The 24,401-nt window shown below is 39.8% G+C and overlaps 1 protein-coding gene across 1 annotated transcript in view; it reads right to left on the reverse strand.

The window, feature by feature from the left end:
* Positions 1-5,954: 5,954 nt before the first annotated feature.
* Positions 5,955-24,401, reverse strand: part of LOC122809600 (adhesion G protein-coupled receptor G3-like) — a 311,354-nt gene continuing 292,907 nt past the window's right edge. The window contains exon 4 of the mRNA XM_044081217.1: positions 5,955-7,617. Within this exon, the coding sequence (XP_043937152.1) occupies positions 7,499-7,617 (119 nt within the window). The 3' untranslated portion in view covers positions 5,955-7,498. The remainder of the gene's footprint in view (positions 7,618-24,401) is intronic.

The raw sequence follows: 24,401 nt of genomic DNA on the forward strand, positions 1-24,401 counted from the left end.
CTCTCCTCTTCCTTGAGCCTCGGGTCCTTTCTTAGCCATCTCCCTCATGCTTTGTAATGTAGGGTCCATACGTTGAGTCTGTCTCAACTCTGCATTTTCGACCCACCCAAGCTCCCCTTCCACAGGAAGCCTAGTAACTTCCAACAGCTATACCACATTGTCAATCTGGGTACTATCATTCTCCTCTGTTCTTGCAGTCACCGTGACCCAAGGAACATCAGTACCTACTAGCAGTTGTGGATGATTTCAGACTTACTGCTTATAGCTCCTTCTCTGAAACAGCTACCACACTAGTCCCATTTTCAGGTATGAGATCTTTCTGGGATTCCCTCAGGCTACTGGACCTACATGCCTGTCTCTAAGCTTGACTGTGTGCCATTGCATGTACACAACGTACTGCATCATCAAAGTCATTTCCTAACAGAACATCTGAAGGAATATCTTCAAACACACCTACCAGCTTGCTTCTTCTTTCACCATTCCATCAAGATGAACCCTAGACAAAAGTATTTCAATGGGGTCCCTCCCAAAGCTCTGACTGGAATGGACTGTCCAAGCAAGTACTGCTCTAATGACTGCAGGCCTCACAATGGTTATATCAGAAGCTGTGTCTCTCTTAGCAGTAACCTGTTTATCATCTACTAAGAAAGAATATACATTTGGTGATAGATTGGCACCCCTAATGTTTAAAAAGAACTTACCACCAGCAGTTTGTCACCCCAGTTGTTGGCTTCTTCACATTTTGTTTCTCATCCTGCCTCGATGGACAATTGACTGTTATGTGTCCCCTCTGGTACATCTGAAACATCTAATCCCTAACCATGTACTTGGACCAGTAGTTTCCCCTGTTACTGGTGTACTCTGTTAGAGTGGTTTAGACTGCCCTCCCATGGGTTCCATTATGTCCATGCACAGCACCCCTTCTTATGCATTGGTGTTCTGCTTGCTAAGTACAGATCCCCTTTTCTCCCCAAGTCCTCCACAGAGTTACACTCTCTGTTTGCTACCCAGATTCTTATGTCATCAGGCAAAGTACTGAGGGTGTGTTCCCTCATCAAAAGATCTGAAAGTCCCTCAAAAGTGGTAACCTGACACCCAGTCATGCATCTGTGAAAGTAGGCTCTTAAATCAGCAATATAATCATGTACACTTTCATCTGCCTTGTGTCTATATTCACAAATTGTTTTTTTATGTAAGCTTCAGGTGTTAGCTTAAAACAATCAAAAAGACCGTTTTTAATTTTAACACAATTCAAACAATATACATCAGACAATTTTGACATGGCCTGAGCAACTTTACCATGGAGTAAGGGAATTAAGAGCCAAACCCAGAGCTTGTGCTCTATATCATACTGTCTACATACCCTGTCAATTATATCAATAAAACTATCAAAGTCATCCCTATCCCTGTATTGAGGAAAAGTTTACTTACCCTTACAGCTTCTGGGGTCCAGCTATTCTCTTCCCCTTTACCTCCATGATGCTCTTGAAGGGTAAGAAGCTTCACTTCATGCTGATGCTGTCTCTCATTTTCCTCAGCTTCTAAACACTTCAGTATCTCTGCTGATTCCAGTTCAAGACATTGCATTATCTCCTTGGACTCCAGTTCCAGTCTCCTTAACTCTAGATGGATTTTCAGGTCCTCTGAAGAAAATGTAGACTGCCTTGTCTTGCCAGGCTGCACATCTCCAATACCAAACTGGATATCCTCTGAATGGCTGGTCTGAGCTGAAGCTGCAACTAAGGCTGAGATCATTGCTTCCCTAGTCAGGTTGGCATGCACCAGTCATCTGGCTTCACACTTTTTGGCCAACTGGTTCTTTAACAGCTTACTCTAGTCTTCTGCTGACATATTTACCTGCTGTCCCTGACAAACTAACTAAGAATAAATAAAACTGTGGTGAACCAAGATTTTGTATGTTTACTTTGTGGCTGTCAAGAGTGCACACCTTAATCACAACTGCTGACATCAACTGAAGCCCAATTAAAAATCGCACCACTGCCACCAAATAATCTGACATCTGGACAATACACCACTGAACTGGCAAAAATAATATGACATCTGTGACTATCCTGGGTCAGTAACTAAGGAGCTTCAATCCTCACTATTGATGACAATGTGAGACTGTCACTTAAACAGGAATGATATTTTACAATTTCCCCAAAGAGCACAACAGGAACATGCTCTATAACATGGGACTGGATTTTATACTTCTGTCCACCTCTAATATAACTCCTTATTACACACGTCAGAGCAAAGTGTCCCAGTTTAAGACCTCTGATACACTCATATTTAAATAAATTAAATCTCAGACATCTAAACACTTTTGGGAAAAGCCTGACACAGATTTCCAACTGTGTCCCTTCCCCAAAATAATACAGTAACATGTTGTCACCAATCAGAGAGAGTCTACATGCCCTTTTAAAGGTTTGTCCAATTATGAAAATTAGATATTAAAACAAATTATAGAAAATGACCTAAAGCAGCCAGGCATTCAGAGTAGCCTGGAAGTTATCAAAGCAGGTATAAGCACTCTCAAATCATTAAAGCAAACACTGATTGACCAGCCACAATGTAATTAATAAAAATATTTAATAATGAGCAATATGATTAAAAAATATAAACTATTAATTTCCAGTAAACAAACAGAACTCAATCACCAGGGAAATGAAGTCAGTACTGAAGGATAGAAATCCAACATTTAGAAGGACTAATTAGTTATAATTTTCCTATCTGACTAAAGAATACTGTCCCTGATCTAAACTAAGTTATTACAACAGTGCAAAGGCAGGCTTACAGTTCTTGGCGAGTCCTTTTGGGTATCCACTGCACAGTCCAGCTGTGAACAACTGGCAACTGACAACTTTAACTGACATCTGCTGACTTCAACTGTCTTCAGCAGGCTTTTCTATAGCCTAGCTTAACTGTTGTAACTGTTCCAGTTCCAATTTTCATTTCATATTTTAAAAATCAATCAACAGCTGTTTTCCAAAGTTCCTTCCTATCTTTCAGCCTCTGACAGTAACACATAGCAACTGTCAACATTCTGATGACATCATCAGCAGAGCAGCTGATTCTGAGACAGTCTGCAGTTAGAATCTTCTTCACAAATATGTGCAGTTAGAAATGTTGAGCAACACTGTTCAAGTCTTTTAAATATTCTGTACAAACAGATTACAAATCAACATGTAAGAACTTATTTATAATATAATAGCTAGTCATGATGGCATATATTACACAGTTTAATCTGAAATTTTGAACAAAAATTGCAGCCAGACATGCTAGCTAAATGACAGTGTCTAATTTCTTCACACATGCCTATAAATGTTCCACAGCCAATTCACCTACCTACTTAAAAAGTCTTAAAAATCTCTACAAATGATAGCTTTTGCACTTTAAACACTGAGGATTTTTGTCCCTAAGTCTAAAGCACTGATATTTTTTTCCTGAAAAGCGAGGATTGTCTGTTGAGTTGGTATATGTGTGGGGGAATTTACCTTAATGGAAGAATTCCAGGTTCTGTGGCACTGAAAGCATGACTGGCAGTGCAGCCTTATTCTTGGAAATGTTAAGCTGGTCTGTGTGATGACATTGTACCTCATTTCTCAGAAAAGCTCCCTTTATTAGTCAGTTTACATCCCTAAACTCACCTTTCCTAATGAGCTGTATCCAGTGACAAAACAAGTAAGCTTAGCTGGCTGAAATGATGTTTTTCACAGGGTCATTAGGCTTTCTCTTTATAGCAAATTAAAAAGCCATGAGATTCATGAGTGTGTCAGAGTTGAGCTACTTCTGCTTTGGGCCACCCAGAACCACTTCCCATCAGACTTTTGGTATTTTTCCATTCCCCCTAGTTTAGGAAAGATTCTGGAAGAATTGCTTTATTTACAGCTCACTCAGTACATCAACCAATTCCAACTTCTTTCTCAAAAGCGGTATGGCTTTTGGTCTGGTTGAAGTACAGCTCAGCTATATGGACACTCAGTGACAACATTCTCCATGAAATGGAGAAAGACCTAATTAAAACATTCTGTGCATACAGATTACAAATCAACATGTAAGAACTTATTTATAACATAATAGCTAGCCATGATGGCATATATTATACAGTTTAATCTGAAATGATGTACAAAACTTTCAGCCAGACATGCAAGCATAAATGACAGTGTCTAATTTCTTCTCACATGCCTATAAATGTTCCATGGCCAATTCACCTACCTACTAAACAAAGTCTTAAAAATCTCTACAAATTATAGCTTTTGCACATTGAACACTGAAGATTTGTGTCCCTAAGTCTAAAGCACTGATATTTTTTCCTGAAAAGTGAGGATTGTCTGTTTAGTTGGTATAGGTGTGGGGGAATTTACCTTAATGGAAGAATTTCAGGTTCTTTGGCAATGAAAACATGATTGGCAGTGCAGCCTTATTCCTAGAAATGTTAAGGTAGTCTGTGTGATAACACTGTACCTCATTTCTCAGAAAAAGCTCACTTTATAAGTCATTCTACATTGCTTCGCTCACCTTTCATTATGAGTTGTATCTAGTGACCAGTCAAGTGAGCTTAGCTGGCAGAAATGAGGCTTTTTGCAGAGTAATTAGGCTTTGTTGTTGTAACAATTTAAAAAGCCATGAGATTCATGAGTACCTCAAAGTTAAGCTACTTCTCCTTTGGGCCATCCAGAACCATTTCTCAGTTCTTCCATCCCATCAGACTTTTGACCCTTTTCTATTTTCCCTCCTTTAGGAAAGATTCTGGAAGAATTGGGTTATTTACAGTTCACTCAGTACATCAACCAATTCCAAATTCTTTCTCAAAAGCAGCATGGCTTTTGGTCTGGTTGAAGTACAGCCATAGCTATATGGACACTCAGTGACAGCATTCTCCATGGAATGGAGAAAAGCCTAATTACTGGAGGAATTTTTATTGACCTCACCTGAGCCTTTGATCTTGTTGATCACTCAGTTCTCCTAATCCACCTCACTGAAATAGGCATTAGTAATGACCCAGTGCCCTGGTTGAAAAATAACTGTCTAACTATCATTTCTCAGTGAATTTCAGTTCATCAACCTCTATATCAGTGCCTCTGCAGGAAGGTATCACCCAATGATATATTCTGTTACCCCTCCTCTTTTCTATCTACATTAACAAACGTTCTTTTGAATTAGCCCATCTCCCTTTATTCAGATGACATGGTCTTATTCCACTCTAACCATTCTATCTCTTCACTTGAACTCAAACTTCAGGCTGATTTTCATGCTCTTATTCAGTGGTTTAGTGATAAACAATTTCTACTAAACTCTCCTAAACCAAAAACAATGTTTTTTGGCACATGGCAAATGCTCACATCTATCTCCAGGCCTCTAAAAATCCTTGATCATCTTAACAGTATTGAAAATGTCTCTTCATTCAATTACTTAGGGGTGTGGGTGGACCTCTTCCTAAATTTATAACTCTTCCTGGACTACATAAACATAAAGGCCAACTCTTATTCTTAGCTAATAAGATATTACCCTTTCTATCCAGACCTTGAAGAAATGCCATAGGTAACGGTATCTTACTGGCTCATTTAGAATATTGTCGCTCACTAAATGTTGAAGCTTCTAAAAGTTTATTTCTTTTCTTTATTTTATTTATACATTTTTTTGCCAGGAAACTCCAACTGAGACAGAGCCTATTTTGAGTGGAGTCCTGGGTAGACATGCTCCAGACACGTCTTTGGAATGTGGGAGGAAACCTGAGCACCCACAGGAAACCAATGCATGCAGGTAGGAGATGCAGACTCTGTACAGAAGTCATTCCAGCCAAGAATCAGACCAGAGAACCACTTGTTGTGAGGTGACAACGCTAAGTGCTGCACCACTACAATTCTACCATTCAGTCCATTTCAAATGTAATTTGCAGATTCATCACCCTTTTTCCAAGAAATAAACATCACTGCAAAACCATTGAAAAAGTTAACTGGCTACCTGTGAAACAAAGTGCTGACTTTCTACTTGCCTCTCAACTATTTAAACATATCATGAAAGATGCCTTCCATTGAGTAGCTTCCACACTATTCTGAAATGCACGAATTTAACAACCTTAGAGATCTTAACCAGTCATATCCCTCCTCCAATCCCCCCAAACTAGGATTCGATGTATATGCATATACTGTTTTTTGGTCACTCTCTATATAATGTCATTTATCTATTGCTTTTATACTCTCAAGCCAATTATGATATTTACCGTGTGTATAATATATGTATATATTTCATTTTGTCATTTTCTCTGCATATAATGTCATGTATCTATTGTGTTTTCCCCGGGCTGAGACTTAAATCGGTCAAATGGGATCAGTGCTCTGCCTCAGTTAAAAATTTCGAAATAAAATTTATGGTGCTTCTGACATCTTACATAGAGGCCTCATCTGGCTGCTCCTCAAATATTTTTCCCAGACCGAACCAGGACATGGTGGAGGTACCATATATTTTGTTTGGACTGAAAACACTTGGCGATCCTGCAGTATGAAACAAAAGCTTGGGCTGCCCTGATTAATTCATTACCACTGAGTATCTTAGCAGAAAAAAGAAAATGAGGTAGTCCGGCAGTTAGTGCAGAGGACTAATTATGAGCTGTTAATGACCAGCATCCTGTAGTCAAGTGCCTGACTCCCACAGTATCCATTTATAGGACTCTAAGTAAGTCACCTAACCAGACAATACTCTGTTGCAGTTGGGGAAAGTAGCTTAGTCTCCTCTTTCCAGGACTGCATCCTTAATATTTATTTATTTATTTATTTATGTTATTTATTGTATTTGATTACTAGGAAAGTCTGACTGGGCACTAGAACCCCTTTTCAGAGCAGGCTTTGGAGAAAAGCTGCAAATGAGAAATATATACACATAACCTACAGACAGAATACAGAGACAGCAACACCTCTGGTAAGACAAAAGGAGTAAAATGAAATTCACATTTGCATCCACACTGCAATCTACAGTAGACAGAGTTAATTCTCATTACATCATACTACAAACAATGATGGATATGCATACAAACTTATCTTAAATTCAAGAAAAATTAATTCAATCATACAAGCAATACACGGGGTTGGATTTGTGTTGCAATATACAGAAATACTGTTCATTACAGCAATTAACAGAGTTCAATAACTAACTATGAAGCTATTACCATAAAAGTGAAGTTTGAATGGACTGTTGGTTTTGCTGAAGACTTTATATTCATTTTCTACACTTAAGGGTATATTACATCATGGGCAATTTATCCATATAGACTTCACTAATGTAGGTAGTGATTGTAATTAGTATGTTTGTACAAAATAAATTAGGGTTCACTGCATTACTAGTTCTTTGAACTCTGCAATTATTATAACATCTCCACGTAAAACCAACGATAGTGAAGAAAACTTCACAACATCTCAAACATAAAGATGGTTACAGATATCTTAATGCATATGACAAATTTGTCTTGTGATACATGACCATGTCTGATACACTGCCACTACTGAGAACTGGAGATTGTCACTACAGCTGCAGAGAGAGTCACTTTTCCTTCTTGCTTTGTCTCTTTTGCTTTACTGGGGCAATTCATGGCACAGAACCAAAGGAAGATGAAAAAACCTGCAAATCAAAAGAAAAAAAAAAACAATAAGCTGTACTGCTGCCAATTTTAAAACTGTTTTTGCTAGGTTTAGTTGCTCATGCATTAACTGAAAAAAGAGAGACAGGAAACACAACAAGAACTTAATATGACAACCTTGTTTGCCAGCTAATGAGAGGGAAGACATGCTTGAGTGCTCAGTATTTTCTGTTGAGATGACTAAATGTGCACTTTGTAACTTGTCTGGTGATCCTGGTACTCAAAGCTTGTTTAGTTTTCATTTTATTATTCTTATCTTGGCAATTTGCTATATTTGTCATTAGTTTATGAAATAAATTTTATGTACAGTACCTTCCATTTTCCTGTGACCCTGATCTGCAAAATTTTATTTGATCCATCTTAGTTCATGAGGCTTTTTCCAGATAACTCTCTCTTTGGAGAGTTATATGTCTGAAAACTGTCATACTTAAGAAGAAAATGTGGTGAAAAAAAGTTCAGGAGTTACTGAATACCCTGGCCTAACACACTGGATTGTAGCATTGACTCTGGTCTCATATCATAACTGGCTTGCCCTATTTGAAAACCTTGCAATGAGTTCACAAAAAGGCCTACACAATCAATGCTTCCATGATATACCTCATTTCTGCATAAGAAATATATGCCTCACATATGCAAACAAATCACGAATGACATTATATGCTTTTGAAGTCCAAGGCCTTCAGACTTATCCATGTTTTCTCTGGATCAATGTTCAGCCATTGAATGGACTAACTATTGGAAAGTTAAACATCGAACCCAATTCAGCAAATGTTCACTCATTGAACGTTCATTTCTTCAAACCTGTGAGGTGGGGAAAGTAGCCAGGTGGCCAACAGTTCCCCGTTTCACACACAGCAGTCTTTCAAACCCCTTTTCCCCACTGTAGTGCAGTCTCAGAGTTGATATATGTAGTTGGGGGGGTGGGGGGCCAAAGCCCCACACCTGGGTGGGTTTGAAATCCTGTCTCACAAACAGCATGGATGACTCTGCTGTGGTCACTTGTACCCAGACCATTAATCTTTTACCACCAGATCTCTCTGGTGTAACTTGTACAGCCACTATGGGCTATGGGTTAGCCATGTTCTTTGTGGCAAATGGTATTCCCCTCAGTGGGCAAGGGAGAGCCACTGTTGTTGACCCTGAGAGAGGGAAAAGGGAGGGTTTCCCTGTTGTGTCAGAATGCTGTGTCCATCTCTGGGGAAGCAGCTGCTGCCATTTGTAACAGTGTTGTGTTAGCCCCATTTTCCTGTCAAAAAAGTAATAGAAAACCAAGCATGTATCTACTCCTCCTCAAATTTCATTGTCTAGGAGTAGTTTACTAGCTCTGGCTTAAGGTTTAATTAAGGCTAGTGGTACTTCTTATAAGTTCATAGGTAAACACTAGGCTAGCTGCCCTTGCAGGCCATTTTAAGCCTAGCCAGTTTCCCTTTTCATGCTCAAAATAACCTATCCCATTTGGTTATATATGGGCCTTACCCATTCAATGGTATATTTTTCCAAATGAGAATAAATGAGATTGTATCATAGATAATTTGGTAGTTAAGTATTATCACACCCACGTTACAAATGTGTATTCACAGGCCAGTTTTAAACAGACTGATATTAAATCTCTACAATGTCTTGTTGTTGTCCACTGTTGTCGTTAGAAAGAACGATTTCTCCAGCGTTTATGGGATTTAAAACAAAACCATAAAAATGTATATTGATAACGTCATGCAAAATTTGAGCAAATGTGGGCTCAAATGCCCAACATTCAGAGACACAAACAAGCACTTCTGAGACAGTTTGTGGCTAAATGCTGTCTGTTGGACACTGCAAACAGTGCTTTAATTCATTTTTTTTCAGTTACCTTGCAGAGCACCAGGTGATGCATCTCACTATTTTTTTTTCCTGTGATCATGTTAAATCTTGTCCCTCTACAAAAATATTACACTTGCAAATGAGGTTTTGGCAAGTTGATACTGTGGATTGAAAGAAATGTAAAAGTACACTTACCGTATGAATACTTTCCTCACATGTTAAAGCAGCTGCAACAGAAGCACGCATGTGAGTTTCTCTGTCTGCTGTGTGTGTGTGTGTGTGTGTGTGTGTGTGTGTGTGTGTGTGTGTGTGTGTGTGTGTGTGTGTGTGTGTGTGTGTGTGTGTGTGTGTGCGTGCGTGTGTGTGCTGTGACTAACTCATTTCTGAGGAGAATATGTTTTCCTTTCAGATTATACTGTTTTAAATGTATCTGTTTAATTAGGTTTCAATATAAAATGTTAGGTAAACTTGAAATAGGTGTTAAGAAATTTTGCATTTCATCAGTTTAGTTGTAATTATTTATTTATTCATGAAAGTGAGCCGCTGCCAGCATCCTTTCAGAATATGTCTTTCTTTGTATCTACAGATAAACATTAACTTAAGAAAATAATTTCAGGAGTGATGTGGTTTCACATTTTGGCAGCATTACTTACACACATTTGTAACGTGGTTGCGATAATACGTAAGTACTGATAATTTGAAGGGTCCTATGCATAGGATAAAGCATTAAGAATATGCCTCTGTCCATTAGTAGCACAGGAGGCAGTTCTGGGGTAAATTTTCTGTTTTGAAAATGGACGGGAATGCACTTTGCTTTATGTGACTACGGAATCTGTCCCACAGCAGTGGTATCCATACCTGCCCTTCCAAACTATTCTATTGATGTTCCAGAACTTTTCAAAGTACTTTGTTTTTGCTGTACAGTAGTTTCTGGTAAAAGAAAGAAGGATTCCTACTTTTTGAAAGACAGTCAAGCTTCTGAATTTGATCAAGATGGTTACAAGGTTTTTTCCTCAGATTTCTGATTCAGATTCAGAGGAGAGCTCAGTTTCTGATTTTACCTATGGGGGTGTCATTTCTCTGAGACTATTGCTAGAATTTGCCAGTGTTTTCAGTGAGAGAACATTAAGGTTTTTCAGTCCCCCAGAAAATACTGTCACTTGTTAGAGAAGGATTTTTCAGAACCTACACCAGTTCCTCCTGTTCTATGCATGTGTTACTGCCTGCATTTTTCCTGACAGTCAGCCAGCTGACCCAAAAAAGGCAGATTAGATGTATAAAGTTCCTCAGTCTTTTACATTTGTAGATGCTACTCCAAAAACTGTCCCAGGAGCTATATCTTAAGTTTATCCCACTGCTGCTAATTACTTAGTTAATTCCAGTCCTTCTCTTTCTGATAAGAGTGGGACAATTATTGACAGGTATAGGAAACGTGTATACGTCTACAAGGGTCTATATTAGAACATCAAAGTATTACTACATCAAATGTTCTAATATCGAACCATTTCACTCAAAACACCACAGCATCGAACACTCAGAACAGTGAATTTTTTTCCCAGGGAAAAAAAATTGCTGTTCCAACAAACATACACACAACACAAGCACACCAGAATACATAATCCACAGACATACACTTCACAAAACCCTATACTAAACCATACATACACTAGCTATCCACTTACCTTAACCCAACCCTAATCCTAAGGTCCGTAACTACCGCACACTCACCTTACTCCATCCCTAACCCTATAGTCCCGATCACACACTCACCTTATCCATTCCCTAACCCTAAAGTCTCTATTGCACACTCACCTTACCCGCTCCCTAACCCTAAAGTCCCTATCGCACACTCAGCTTACCTGCTCCCTAACCCTAAGGTCCCTATCGCACACTTACCTTAACCCAGTCCATTACCTTTGCTCCACAGTCGAGGAAATAGCGAAGCTGCAGAAATGGCCCACCGAATACTTTCCCTAGGAAAGTATTCAATATTCTGCAGCTTTGCTGTTTTCAGCTTTCGATGCAAAGGGTTCAATATTAGTACATTCGAAGTAGTAATACTTCGATGTACTAATATAGACCTCATCTATAACATTAATTTTCAGAATTTTGAATTGTCAGGCTCATGTGATAAAGTTTGTTCAGACAAATTGTGAAAGTGCAAGGAATGTTTTATGTGCAGTTTCTTCTGGCAAGGAAAAATCTTTAAATAACTTAGTTTCTTTTATTGCACTTTTCACTACTCATTGTTTATAGTGTCTGTATGAGTTGTTGATACTTCTTCCAGGACTATGGCCACTGCTACTGTTTTAAGGAGGTCTGCATGGCTGCATTCTCAGAAATTCCCAGATGATGTTAAAAGCAGATTTTTAAATTCTCCCTTGGATAGCGATTTTGTGTTTGGCCCCTCTGCTACAGAAAAGATCAAAAAGTGTGGTGAAAGCTGATCCAGGGAAACTCTAAGATTTTTCATTCCTCCTTTTCCAAATTTTCCAAGGGATTTTTTTTATGTTCTCATCCAGTTTTGACAAAAAAAAAAACAGAATAAACAGTCTCAACAAAATTCAGGTAAACAGACATTTAAGAAGAAATGGAAGGGTTTTCCAAAAAGAAGTCTCAAACTTCCTAAAACCAATGACAGTCCAGCAAGCCTGAATGATTGTTCAAGAGAGCTTGTGACCCCCTCCCATCATGGCCCATTTTTCCTTCCAGAAAGTCTGAATCTCCATTTTTCTATTTGGAAACAGCTTGTTTCAAACAAATTGATTCTGAAAATTATTTATTAAGTTACAGATGGCAATGGGAAGAAATTCCTCCTTTCTGGGGGTCTTCCTTATACTTCAGCTCAGACTCTTTTGTTTCCACCTGTTCTTCATCACATGCTGTCCCAAGGAATGATAGAACCAGTTTCTTCTTCCTAGGTGGGGAAGATTTTTAATTCAAGGATGTTCATAGCGCCAAAGAAAGAAAATGCTTTGAGACCAGTTCTGTATCATTCATTCCTAAACCTGTTTGTGATAGTACTCAAATTCAGAATGATATCATTTCACAACATTTTACCTCTTCTTCCTCTTTCAAGTTTCCTGGTGACACTAAACTTAAAAGATACTTATCACCATATCCCTTTTCATCCAAACGTCAGACATTTCATAAAGTTTGCATGTATGGATCACATTATCAGTTCTCTGCATACCCTTTGGTCTATACACTGCACCAAGAGTATTCACAAAGTGTCTAGTTCCTGTGATAGCACACTGCAGACTGCAGGATATCCATATTTTCCATTATTAGAAAACGTGCTTATCTCTGCAGAGCCTTTTAAAAGTGTCATTAATCTCTCTCTATCTCTCTCTTTGTTGACAAATCTCTTAAAAAAGCTGGGATTTTAAGAGAATATTGAAAAATCTTTCCGGACTCCATCAGACAAGATTATGTACCAGGGATGTCAACAAGACACCTCAGTTCAAAGAGCTTTTCTTTCACAGGGAAAAATAGACCTTTATTTAGATCTATTTGTAAGGTTTTCAACTCAGAGTCCAGTCACTGTAAAGGAATACTTCAGGATTTTGGGTCTCATGGCCTGTATGATTATCACAATACCCCTGTCAAGACTCCACATGAGAAAAATGTAGGCTTATTTGAAATCTCTTTGGTCCCAATATAGTCCCAGTGGGTGGGGTTTATCACAAGAGAATTCTTTTGTTGGAGACAACAGATATCCTTAAATCCAGGTCTTTGCTTGTCCCGTCCTGCTCCAAAGCAGTCAGTCACCAGATATGCTTCAGACTTTGCTTGAGAATCAGTTTCAGAAGGGATCAAAATGCAGGGGGTGTGGGACACCAAAGACAGATGCAATCACATAAATATCAAACAGGTGCTTGCCCTGATCAAGGCACTAAACTCTCTGAACCATCTTTGGTCCCACGGGACCTCTTCAAGTGGTTACAGACAATGCTGCAGTCATGTGGTACATCAACAAACAAGGGTGAACCAGGTCATACCCTCTTTTCAGACTAGCCATGTTAGCTTGTAGTATAGCTTCACAGCAAAATCTCATTCTGCAGGCATCCTCCATTCTGTCAGAGCAAAATGTTGTGGCAGATAATCTGAACAGGAGTCGGGCAGAGTATTATCAATGGAAACTAGAACAGGGAGTCTTCCAAGATTTAATCAACCTGTGGTTAGTTTCTCAAGTAGACTTCTTTGCCTTCTTTCTGAACAATCGGCTGGTGAGATTCTGTTCCAGGACTCCATGTAAGAAGGCCTGAGAAACAGATGCATTTTCTTTTCCTTGCACAGGAATGACCTTGTACGCTTCTCCACCCTTTCCATTAATATCCAGGGTATTCCTGAAGATTCAGGTGAAATCCTCTAAGGTCATTGTGGTGAATCCCTTCTGGTGTAGGCAAACATAGTTCTCCCTTCTTTTGGAAATGGCCAGGGGCATATACTGCAAGCTCCCTCACAGTCTGGATCTACTTACACAATAACAGGGATGTTTAATACACTCTGACACCAATCATCTTCAATTAACTGCCTGGCTTATATGGTCTTAATTCCTTTTAGGCACCTGTTTACTGAGGACGTGCAAGCAGGTACAAATGGAAGCAAGAAAGTCTCTTACTAGATAATCACATATTAGCAAATGGAAGCAAATGGAAAAGGTTTTGCAGTTGGTGCCAACAACATAACCAAAACCCATTCAGGGATAATTATTCTCTGGTTTAACAATATTGCTGTGAGCTAGCATCCTGTGGCCTTTCTTATTCCTCTGTCAAGGTTTGCTTATAGGCGATTTCAGCATGTCTGCCCATGAATCCTCTTTCAATGCAGTCTCATGTCAAAATGCTCTTGAAAGGGGTTTTGCATAATAAGCCCCTAAGAAAGCTGGTGGCTCCTCCTTGGGATCTTAATTTTGTATTAGAGAAGCTAATACCTGCTCCATTTGAACTAGCTAATCTGGCTGACTTGAGGTTCTTAACATGGAAACAGTTTTACTGATTGCTCCGACCTTTACAAGAATAGTATCTGAGTTGCAAGCTCATATGGTAAGTCAACCCCATCTCATTTTCCTGAGTGACAAGTTTCTTTGAGAACTAATCCTTCTTTTATGCCTCTAGTACTATTAGAGTTTACTTTAAGCCAAACCCATCCAGCTTCCCATTTTTTTCTCCTGAACCTAAAAATGAGGGAGAAAGGATACTCCATACCTTGGATTTCAAAGAAAACTCATAATCTATCTTGACAGAAATAAATATTTCATATCTTCTGATTAATTGTTCATTTCTTGTGAAGATAAGAGGAAGGGACAACCTGTCCCAAATGGTTGTCCAAGGCTATTTGTTACCTATTGTTATGCTTACCATAATGAAACTATCCAAGGCAGGGTCAAGGCTGACTCTATTCTAGATGTTCAAATGAATACTACTACAGCAGCTGTTCCCTCCCTCCATCTCACTTTTTTTTTTTTTTATAGGTTCATAGGTGTGTACTAGGCTAATGGTCCTGGAGCCTTTACAAGCGTAGCCCATAGGATTACCTTGGCATCATGCCACCCGACCTTAGTTCCTAGTGCCTCTGTCGAGTAGACCCACTGGAGTGATCCCCAGGGGGAATTATCTATTTCCCATCCACTCATCAAGATTTCTCTTGAAGAAGGCCAGTGAAGTGCTCTGCTTGACATGTATGGGAAGTCTATTCCATAGCATGGGCAGTCTCTGTGTTATGAACCTGTCCCTCCAGCATATTCTGTTGATTGTGATAATGAGGTTGAGGTCTCTGGAGCGTGTGGTGCGGAGGGATTGGGATTTCTTCAGATGTAGCATTTCTAACAGACCTGGGTCAGACATGACTTTGTAAGTCAAGCAGAGATCACCTCTAAGTAGGCGATATGAGACAGAAAATAGTTGGTGTTTTTTGAGTCTGTCCATACAGGGCAAGTGTTTAAGGCCTAGGATCCTCTTTGTGAGGTACTTTTGTGGCCTCTCCAGTTACTGCAGGTGTCTAGTGAGGTACATGACAAATGGGGCATTGTACTGGATGATTGGCCTAATGAGGGAAGAGTACAAGGAGACAATGACCTCTTTCTTCCTGGATGCAAAACCCTTAGTAATGAGATGTGCCATATAGAAGGACTTTCTGACCACAGTGGCAACATGGTGGTCAAAAGAGAGGTTGCTGTCAACCTGTCTTCCCAGATCTCCTATAACACCTTCTGTGTTCAGTGGACTACCATCAATGTGGTAATTCATGGGAACTGGGCTTTTTCCAAGGGGTATGACAACACTTTTTTTGCATTGAGCTTAAGGCCATGGTTCTGACACCAGTCGTTGGTCTCATTGAGGCCTTTCTGTAGGATGTCAACATCACTTGGAGAGTTAATAATAGCTCCCAACTTGCAATCATCTGCGAACTTTGTCAGCCAGATTCCCTTCATGTTGGCCTGGACTTCAGACAAGTAGATATCAAACACGAGAGGACCCAGGACCAAATCCTGTGTGACTCGACTCGTGACTGGTCGGCAGTCTGACTTGGAGTCAGCTACTTTCACATTGTGAGCCAGTTTGCAACCCACCTAATGATATAGGGGGTTGATGCCTAGCTTAGTGAGTTTTTCTATGATTCTTGAGCGGGGAATGGTATCAAAGGCCTTGGCCAGATCAAGGTAGGCTGTATGAACCACCTTGCCTTCATCCACAGCTCACGTGACTGACTCAAAGAAATCAACCAAGCTGAGCAGGCATGATCTACCATTCACAAAACCAAACTGTCTAGGATCCAGAGTTTGGAGATTCCCTATATCCTTGTTTATTAGGTCCATGATGATGCGTTCCATAGCTTTGCATATCAGACTCATCAGACTAATGGGGCAATAATTTCCGGGGTCTATAGTTGCTCCTCCTTTTGTGGAGTGGGATGACTGTAGCAGTCCACCATTCGGTTAGGGACTGCGATTGAACAGGGCACACAGGTGAGGTGTCAGTTCACTCTGTAGTTCATGTAGAACACAGCCAGGGATATTGTCAGGTCCCATAGAAGTTGTATTCTTGGCCTTGGACAGTGCTGTTTTAACCTGTGCAGCAGTAATACTGGGTGCATGGCAATTTACTGGTATTGTGATTGGTCCTTTGGTGGGAGGGGTAAATTTAGCACTGAATCTGTCAGCCATTATATTGGCAATACCTGTTGGCTCAGTATAGGAGGTACCACTGTGCAGTAGCTCAGAGCAAATCTGGGTATTGCCATGGACATTCTTTACATAACTATAGAAGGCCTTGTGGTTGTCTTTACTATCTGCTGCAATTCTGTTTTCATAGCTAGCTTTAGAGGATTTGATGCGGGATCTCAACCCTTTGTTGAGGCTGACAAGGGAGTTTTTTCAGTCTTGGGACTTCACCTTATTCTGCATCAGTATCCTCCTTCTGTTGTAGAGTTTGTCAGGGGGCCACAAGATTGGCTTCCTTTTGTTTGAGGAGACCATCTTGGTTCTATTGGGTATGGCGAGATCCATGCATTTTGCATGTGTTTGTATAGTGCACTGGTGTATGATTTGGCGGTCATGCAACTATTCTCCATTTGCATGGGTGCCGTGAAGTTAGCCACCTCTGTTTTTAGGAGCTCAAAGTTAGCTTTGGAGAAGTTTTTCATGGTGGTTACCTTTGTGGGGGGGAGGGGTGGTGGTGTGAGAGATGTGGATTTCTAAGGTGATTAGTTTGTGGTCAGATCTAACCAGGGAGAAGTTGACTATTGGTGTAGAGCAACAGTCGCCCATGTTAGTAATGACCAGGTCAAGGATGTTGCTACCTCTAGTGCGGGTAAGAATGAGCAGGTACAGGGCATTGGAATTAATGAATTCCAGAAAGCATTTGGCAAGTGTATTGGTACATGAGTAGTGTTCCCATTTAATTGAGGGGTAGTTGAAGTTGCCCAGTATGAGAGTGTTAGGTTGGCCCCTAATATTCTCCAGGGTGCATAGGAACATGGAGTGTGAGTCTTGGGACATGGTTGGGGACCTATAGCAGGCTACAACCTGAATCGCTGTCTTACCCAGTGTTAGCTGGACCTGAAGTATCTCAGATCTCAGATGCGTTATGTTGGGCTACCAGTCTGGAGGTATGTGCATCCTTTATGAATATGGAAACACCACCACCTTTGGAGCTTCGGTCCAAGTTCTGGGGCTGAAAGGTGTGGAATGAGTTATAGCCTGGTAGTGCAGGGCTGCTTTCTGCTGCCTTGAACCAGGTCTCTGTTACAGCACAAATTTTGTTGTTCTCCATTTTAAGGAGTGTTCGAGCGAGTGCATTTTGAGATTTAGACTTCTAGCGTTGAGCAGCATGACTCTCAGATTGCATTTGTTTGTAGCTGTTGCAGTGGTAATTTGGTCTTTGGAACACCATGTAAAAAAAGGCACTATATGGGGTGGCAAGAGCCTTGGCCAGTATCCGGAAGCCCAGAGGTGACAGATGCAGGCCATCTCTTGGCAAAGCATAGAGGTCTGTCAATCATGTTATCCCAGGCAGACAGATATTGGATCCCCTCAGAATGACACCAGAAACTTAGCCAATTGTTGAAATCAGTCAATTTCTGTTTGTAATGTGGTATCATTCTGGGTGATGGTAGGATGCTGCTCAGGGCTAGGGTCATACCCGCCTGGGCTACATAATCCGAGAGCTCCACCATGTCTCTTTTCATGTAGTCCAGGGAGGTAAGTCTCAGGTCATTCACACCCACATGTACAATGACAGAGTCATATTTGTACCTGTTGTTGAGAGACCTGAGTGTGTGCATTATGTGGTGGATCCTGGCACCTGACAGGCAGCTGACTGTTGCTTTCTCCTTATTCAACCTAGTGAGTGGGACATCAGTGTGCCTCACTATCGAGTTACCTATGACTAGTTTGTTGGGTGTGCTGTTTTTCCTTAGGGGCTTTGGTTGAGTGAAACACTGTTTAGGAGAGTGATGTGTCTCGTGATTAGTGTTGTGTTGTGGTGGTCGAGTGTGTTTCTGCTTTGGAGGTTTCTGCTGTTTGGGTAGATTTTTATTGGGAGCCTCCATGAAGGTGGGTGCGTGTGGTTTGTGTTTTTATGTGAAGGTAGTGCTGGTGTGTGTTCTGGAGGGCCATGTGTTCCATGTGGTGTGGTGCAACTGTTGACCTTCTCCTCTTGATCAGCTATTCTGGTCTTGGCTGGAGAGTGCATGCCTTTCAGTTTGGATATATAAGTGCATCTCTCACAAGTCTGGGTGTTGGGAGGTAAGAGGAGAGGGTTGTCAGTGTACATGAGACAGTTGATACATGCCTCAGGATGCCCAGTTCACCAGATTAATAGGAGGAAGCACAGGAAACTAACTTTCAGACATGCCTGGAGGGGTAGGCATTAATACGTACTGGAGCTATTTCCTTGTAGAACGTTTAGTGCTGGTAGCACTTTTCTGTGCTACAATAATTGCTACAAGAAATCTGGTAAAGTGCTAAAGTAAAAAGCTAGTAAAAGTGCAGAATAGGAGAGAACTAGCAGATCTAAAGGAAAAATTGAAGAGCAGAGTTTGGCACCGCTCAGAAGCTTGCAAACAGTCCTGGATACAGCAAATCTGTATCTGGACTAGATTAGTTACAGGAAAGTTGGGAAACAAGCACAGATGTGGAATTTTAAACCAGAAAGTTGAAAGAGATGGAAATAACTACCCAAACAGCCATGAAACTACAATTTCTGGGCCAGAATCCACTCCTCTTGTGGTAGATAGGCTACCTAGTGCTTACCACTCCCACTGATAAGCTAGAAGGCTTCTCTCCAATACAGAAAGGCTTGGGAGGCTCAGAAACTTACAAACAGTCCTGGATACTGCAAATCTGTACCTGGACTAGATTAGTTACAGTAAAGGTGGGAAACAAGCACAAACGCAGGCTTTTAAACCAGAGAGTTGAAAGAGATGGAAAAACTGCTCAAACGGCCAATAAAATACATTTTTTGGGCCAGAAACCATTCCTCTTGTAGTAGATAGGCTACCTTGTGCTTACCACTCCCACTGATAAGCTAGAAGGCTTCCCTCCAACACAGAAAGGCTTGGGGGGCTCAGAGGCTTACCAACAGTCCTGGATACAGCAAATCTGTATCTGGACTTAACTAGTTACAGGAAAGGCAGGAAACAAGCGCAAACGCCAGGGTGTGAACATTTATTTATTTTTTTCTTAACATTGCCTTTCAGGGCTCAGCCTCCCTGTCTCTGATGGCAGAATGTCATGAAGGGCTTCTCCCCCAAACTTGCCTTTTAGTCAGCTCAGCTCCAATTGTTTTACAGTTTAGGCACATGGAAAGTACCCTGAAACTTTGGAAGCTGACCAGCTGTTATATCCTTAACAGGATATAACCCATTTAGCTAAGACTGCTGCAGCAGTGATCATTCAGACATCTACTGTTATGCTAAGTTTACTTGCACAACTGTACTTTCCCAGATAGATGTGTGGTGAAATTTATAAAGAACATGTATGGTATCAGGAGGAATATCTTTCCTGTTCTTCTGTGTACCCATTTCCCCAGTATGAAAAGCAGCATTAAATTGGTCTCAAGAAAAAACAATGGTAGGTACTTGCCTTTTCTGTTACATTTCCAGAATGAAAGATGCAATGATACCCTTTTTCAGACTTGACTGTGAATACATGTTCTTCATTTACTGGAAGTCTCCGACACTTATTTTTGTAATCTTTAATGCCCAACAAACTGGATGCTAGAAACATCATTAAGTGTTCCTAAAATTAAAGTTGGACATCTATAATTTCCAATTCTTCATCCATTTTTTGACCTGCAAATGGCCTCCATGTTCATAATGAAGACTCTAGTAGTTTTCTATGTCACACAACAGAGCCAAGTTATTTCCTTCTTCAGAGAGGATATTCCAAAGGCCTCTTCTCAGTAATCAGAGTACTTAACCTTAATTTATTTCATGACACTGGTACCTTAATGATCTGAAATAAAATCTTATACTAGTCCTTAGTAATTTTTAGAGTTTAGTGAGATAAGGCTGCTTTTTATATGAGGATCTGTGTTGTGTATTAGTGGCAGCCATATTACAGCTTTTGTACTCTTAAATGTTATTTGAACATGAGAACTAAAGTTCTCTACTTAGGGATAACAGCTGTTTCCCCCCTAATCAGTGGTGCTCTATAACTGCTGTGAACCCAAATGTCCTAGAGCATATGTGACTCTTAGAGACTTGCAAACACCATAGTTTTGGTTCTTCCATATGTTTTGATATGGTTTTCATGTTTACACTCCAGACCCTTTCCAGTTCAATGTGATTAATGCTTCCTGATGTGAGGAGGTAGTGTATATTCCTGACTATAATACACAAGTTTTTGGTCTCATTTGGATAGAGACAGCTACTTCAACACATTCCAGTTGAGGGCTGCCAGACCTGCACACCTGGCATTTACAGTCCACCTCAACCTGGATCATATGAGGATTCTAATGCACAGCACAACCAGCCTTTGAAATATCAATAAACAAGAGAACGGAAAACAACTAAACCATTCTGCCACTGACATAGGGTTTTAAACATCTGAACATAAGTTCTTATGAAGCAAATATGAATCACAACATTTAATTTCCAAGATGGCAATTTTAAAAGCAAACTATCATCTTAATGTCAAATAAAGGGATCTAGAGTCCTAAAACCTTTATGTTTTTTTTTCATTATTTGGTTCCCACTTTGATTCTCCATCTAACTCTAAGCTTCAACATTTTTGTTTTCTAATTTCAGATGGATAAAATACTTCCAGGGATGCATTTTCAATGTCTTGAGGAATGAACTCCCTGCATTCCTTCCAACTATTGGCATTCCAAAGGATTTTGCCGAGAAGTGGAAGACAAGTTATTTTAATATTTAAATTTGTGCTACTCTGCATCTGATAATATGGGTATGCTCCTTTATACTTTTAACTTGTTGGGATCTACTGCTGTTGACAATTAAACTTCCACCTCTAAGTCTAGCTCATTCTTTCCCATATCCTGTGTATGTTACAGTGACAGTCGATGGGAGGTGACAATTCATGTAGTCATAGAAGTGATCTGTGGCTTTGCTGGCATCTATTCAATGATGGCCCAAATCCCACCAATCAGCACTGATAAGAGCACTATTTCACTTTGCAGGTGTCCTGCACCATTCTCCCGTGTATACATATTTCCACACAGGTCTATATCACACTATTGTCAGACCAAAATCTCAAATGTTGCATCACTTAAACTTAAAACATCAAAGAAGTTTTTCTTTGCTTTCCATAAACAGGATAACCATTAAAACAAACCCTTGATTTTCCTGTTCTATTGAATTCAAAATCAAATTATTCATTTTTCAGAAAATGACCCAGTACTAGAAATAAAGGTGAGAGGCTTCTGTATTGCTTTTGTATCATACACAACCAGGGAATGATGCTCAGAACACCAAGATGTGCTGTAAAGTTTCACAACTTTTCATGTCTTGTTCAGATGCCAGAGGATAGAAAATAGTTGCCTCTAAATCAACCTTAGATTAGATAGAAAATGTACAGAAAAGACAGATTGTTGGCTTTGATCTGTTAATGTTGGATTTTTTTTATTATTTTCCTTTTGATTGTTAGTGCTGTACCTTTGATCAATACATGAGGTTGATATATATGTGAAATTAACCAATGGAAGCATTTTGTATATATTGTATATAATGTGTGAATTTGTAATATGGTTGTGAAAAATAATAAAAAATGATTATTGAAAAAAAAAAAAAAGAAAATAGTTGCCTAAGGATTCACAAACTTGATCAAAGAGCACATTGTTTTCAACACCTGAAATATCACTTGCATTTACCTAATGTGATCAAAGGTCACATTACCAAGGCTGGGGCTACTTCTCATTCTTAAAAGATTGTGTAGCTTTATTCCCCTGACCTTTGCTGAAAACACTCAGTTGGACTTTCCCTGTCAAAACTAGCATTAATAAATAACTGTAGCTGTGACTTAATAACGTGATCTCATTCTGATCCAGGGGACACTACCAGCTTCCTGGCAAACTAGATTTGTGACAACTTCACTCCCAAGGCATGTATCCAAAGCCCTGAAATATCTGAACCCGTTACTTCCCCCGATTATCTCAAAAGATCATTCACTGAAAGTCCTATCCAAGACAAAAAATATTACCTCCATGGGACCTGACAATATGCCTTGTTGTTTAATATTGTTAAACATGCCCATGCACATCCAATGCATATGTTTTTTAACCCAGTTTAGGTACTGGATTTGTCCCCGATGACTGGTGCACTGTAGTGTTAATGCTCCTCTGTAAAGGTGGCCTTACAATCTACTCAGGTAATAATTAAAGACCTATCAGCCTTACAAGCCTCTTAAGCCTTATCTGTAACACCATGAAATGTGTTATAACTGATCTCATAAATTACAATATTTATTTTTTATTTATTTATTGCAGTTGGTTTACCAGGATAGTCCATTGGGCCATAATGAACCCGTTTTCAATGGAGTCCTGGGGAGAAAAGCTCCAAAACAAGCAAATATACATTCAACAGTTTACATTAACAATCTAGGTACAGAGAGTTATTGGTACTGTTTAGGCAGGAAAGAGCAAAACTTATCACATGTATAATAGCAGTCATAACAGTTAATACAATTAAGAAGTGACCTACAAGTAATAGAGACAAATTAATAGAGATTAGAGAACATAGATAGTAGGTACATAAAGTAGGATATGGTATTGAAGGAGATTTAGTAGAGTTAGTTATGTGGGGTGGGAGCAAGAGCATTCCCACTGTGTTGCTAGATGTAAGAAGAGAGACTTTTTGAAGGTGAAGTGGTTAGAGGTGGTGCGAATAAGTGGTGGTAGGGAGTTCCAGAGGCGAGCGAGGCTAAAGGAAAGAAGTTTTTTTCCTGGTGGATAAGTAGGTTTATGCACTTCAAGTAGATTTTGATTGTTTGACCTTAGAATTCTGCTAGGTAGGTGCATTTTAAAGGCAGAGGAAAGGGAGGGACAGAGTGAAGGGTTTAGAATAAGCTTATGGGCTAGAGTTAGTTGGGTGTAAGTTAGTTGATTGGGAAGTTCTAGCCATTTTAGCTTATGGAGGGAGACACAGTGGTGAGTAGAGGACTTATGGCTGGTGGCGAATTTTGCAATTTTGTTATAGCAGGAAGTAAGCTGTTTTTTAATGAGGACTGAAGATTAGTTAGTAGTGGGGCACCATAGAGAAGGGAGGGGATAAGAAAGGAGGTAGAGAGAGAGATTTTAGTGTCAGATGTGAGGTAGGCTTTCTGTCTATAAAGCATGCCAAGTTTTTGATGTGTTTTTTTAATGTTTATTTGGAGGTGGGAGTTGAATTTAAGTAGGTTGTCAATTTGGACCCCAAGTAGTTTAGTTTCTGATACTATTTCAAGGGGTGAGTTGTTTTGACTAGTCAAACTCTTGGTAGATTTGGGCCTTAACAGTTTGGTTTTGAGAACAATAGATCCTTTTTACTGAATCTGGTAAACTTCTTAGAAAGTATTACAGACACAGTACTCATGGTATAACTTGACCTCATCAAAGCCTGGCACTGTATGGAAGCTATATGCTTTAAAAATTGAACCATATGTGATAAGGTGGATAGCAAACTTTCTGAAAAACTGAACTCTCACAGAATGAGTTGCTGTTGCCTCATCAAAAAGTATGAAAGTGATCAAGAAGTGTCCCTCTGGGCTTGGCACTGGATACTTTCCTTTTTGGCATTTACTTTCATCAAAGAATCAAAATCTCTGGCTAACAAAGTTGTGCAGATGACAGCAAACTGGGGATAGTTGTTAAAACACCTTCTGACACCCACAGCTTCCTGAATGAACTTTCCCAAGTGAACACTTGGTGTACTGAAAATGGACTCAGACTAAATACTAAGAGCAGTAGCATCACTTTTGGTAGACACCCCCTCCCCTCATCATATTATACCAGTCAATCCTAGAGCA

Source organism: Protopterus annectens, chromosome 8.part0 (assembly GCF_019279795.1).
Source record: "Protopterus annectens isolate FY-2018-M chromosome 8.part0, PAN1.0, whole genome shotgun sequence".
In the NCBI taxonomy this organism is placed as follows: Eukaryota; Metazoa; Chordata; order Ceratodontiformes; family Protopteridae; genus Protopterus; species Protopterus annectens.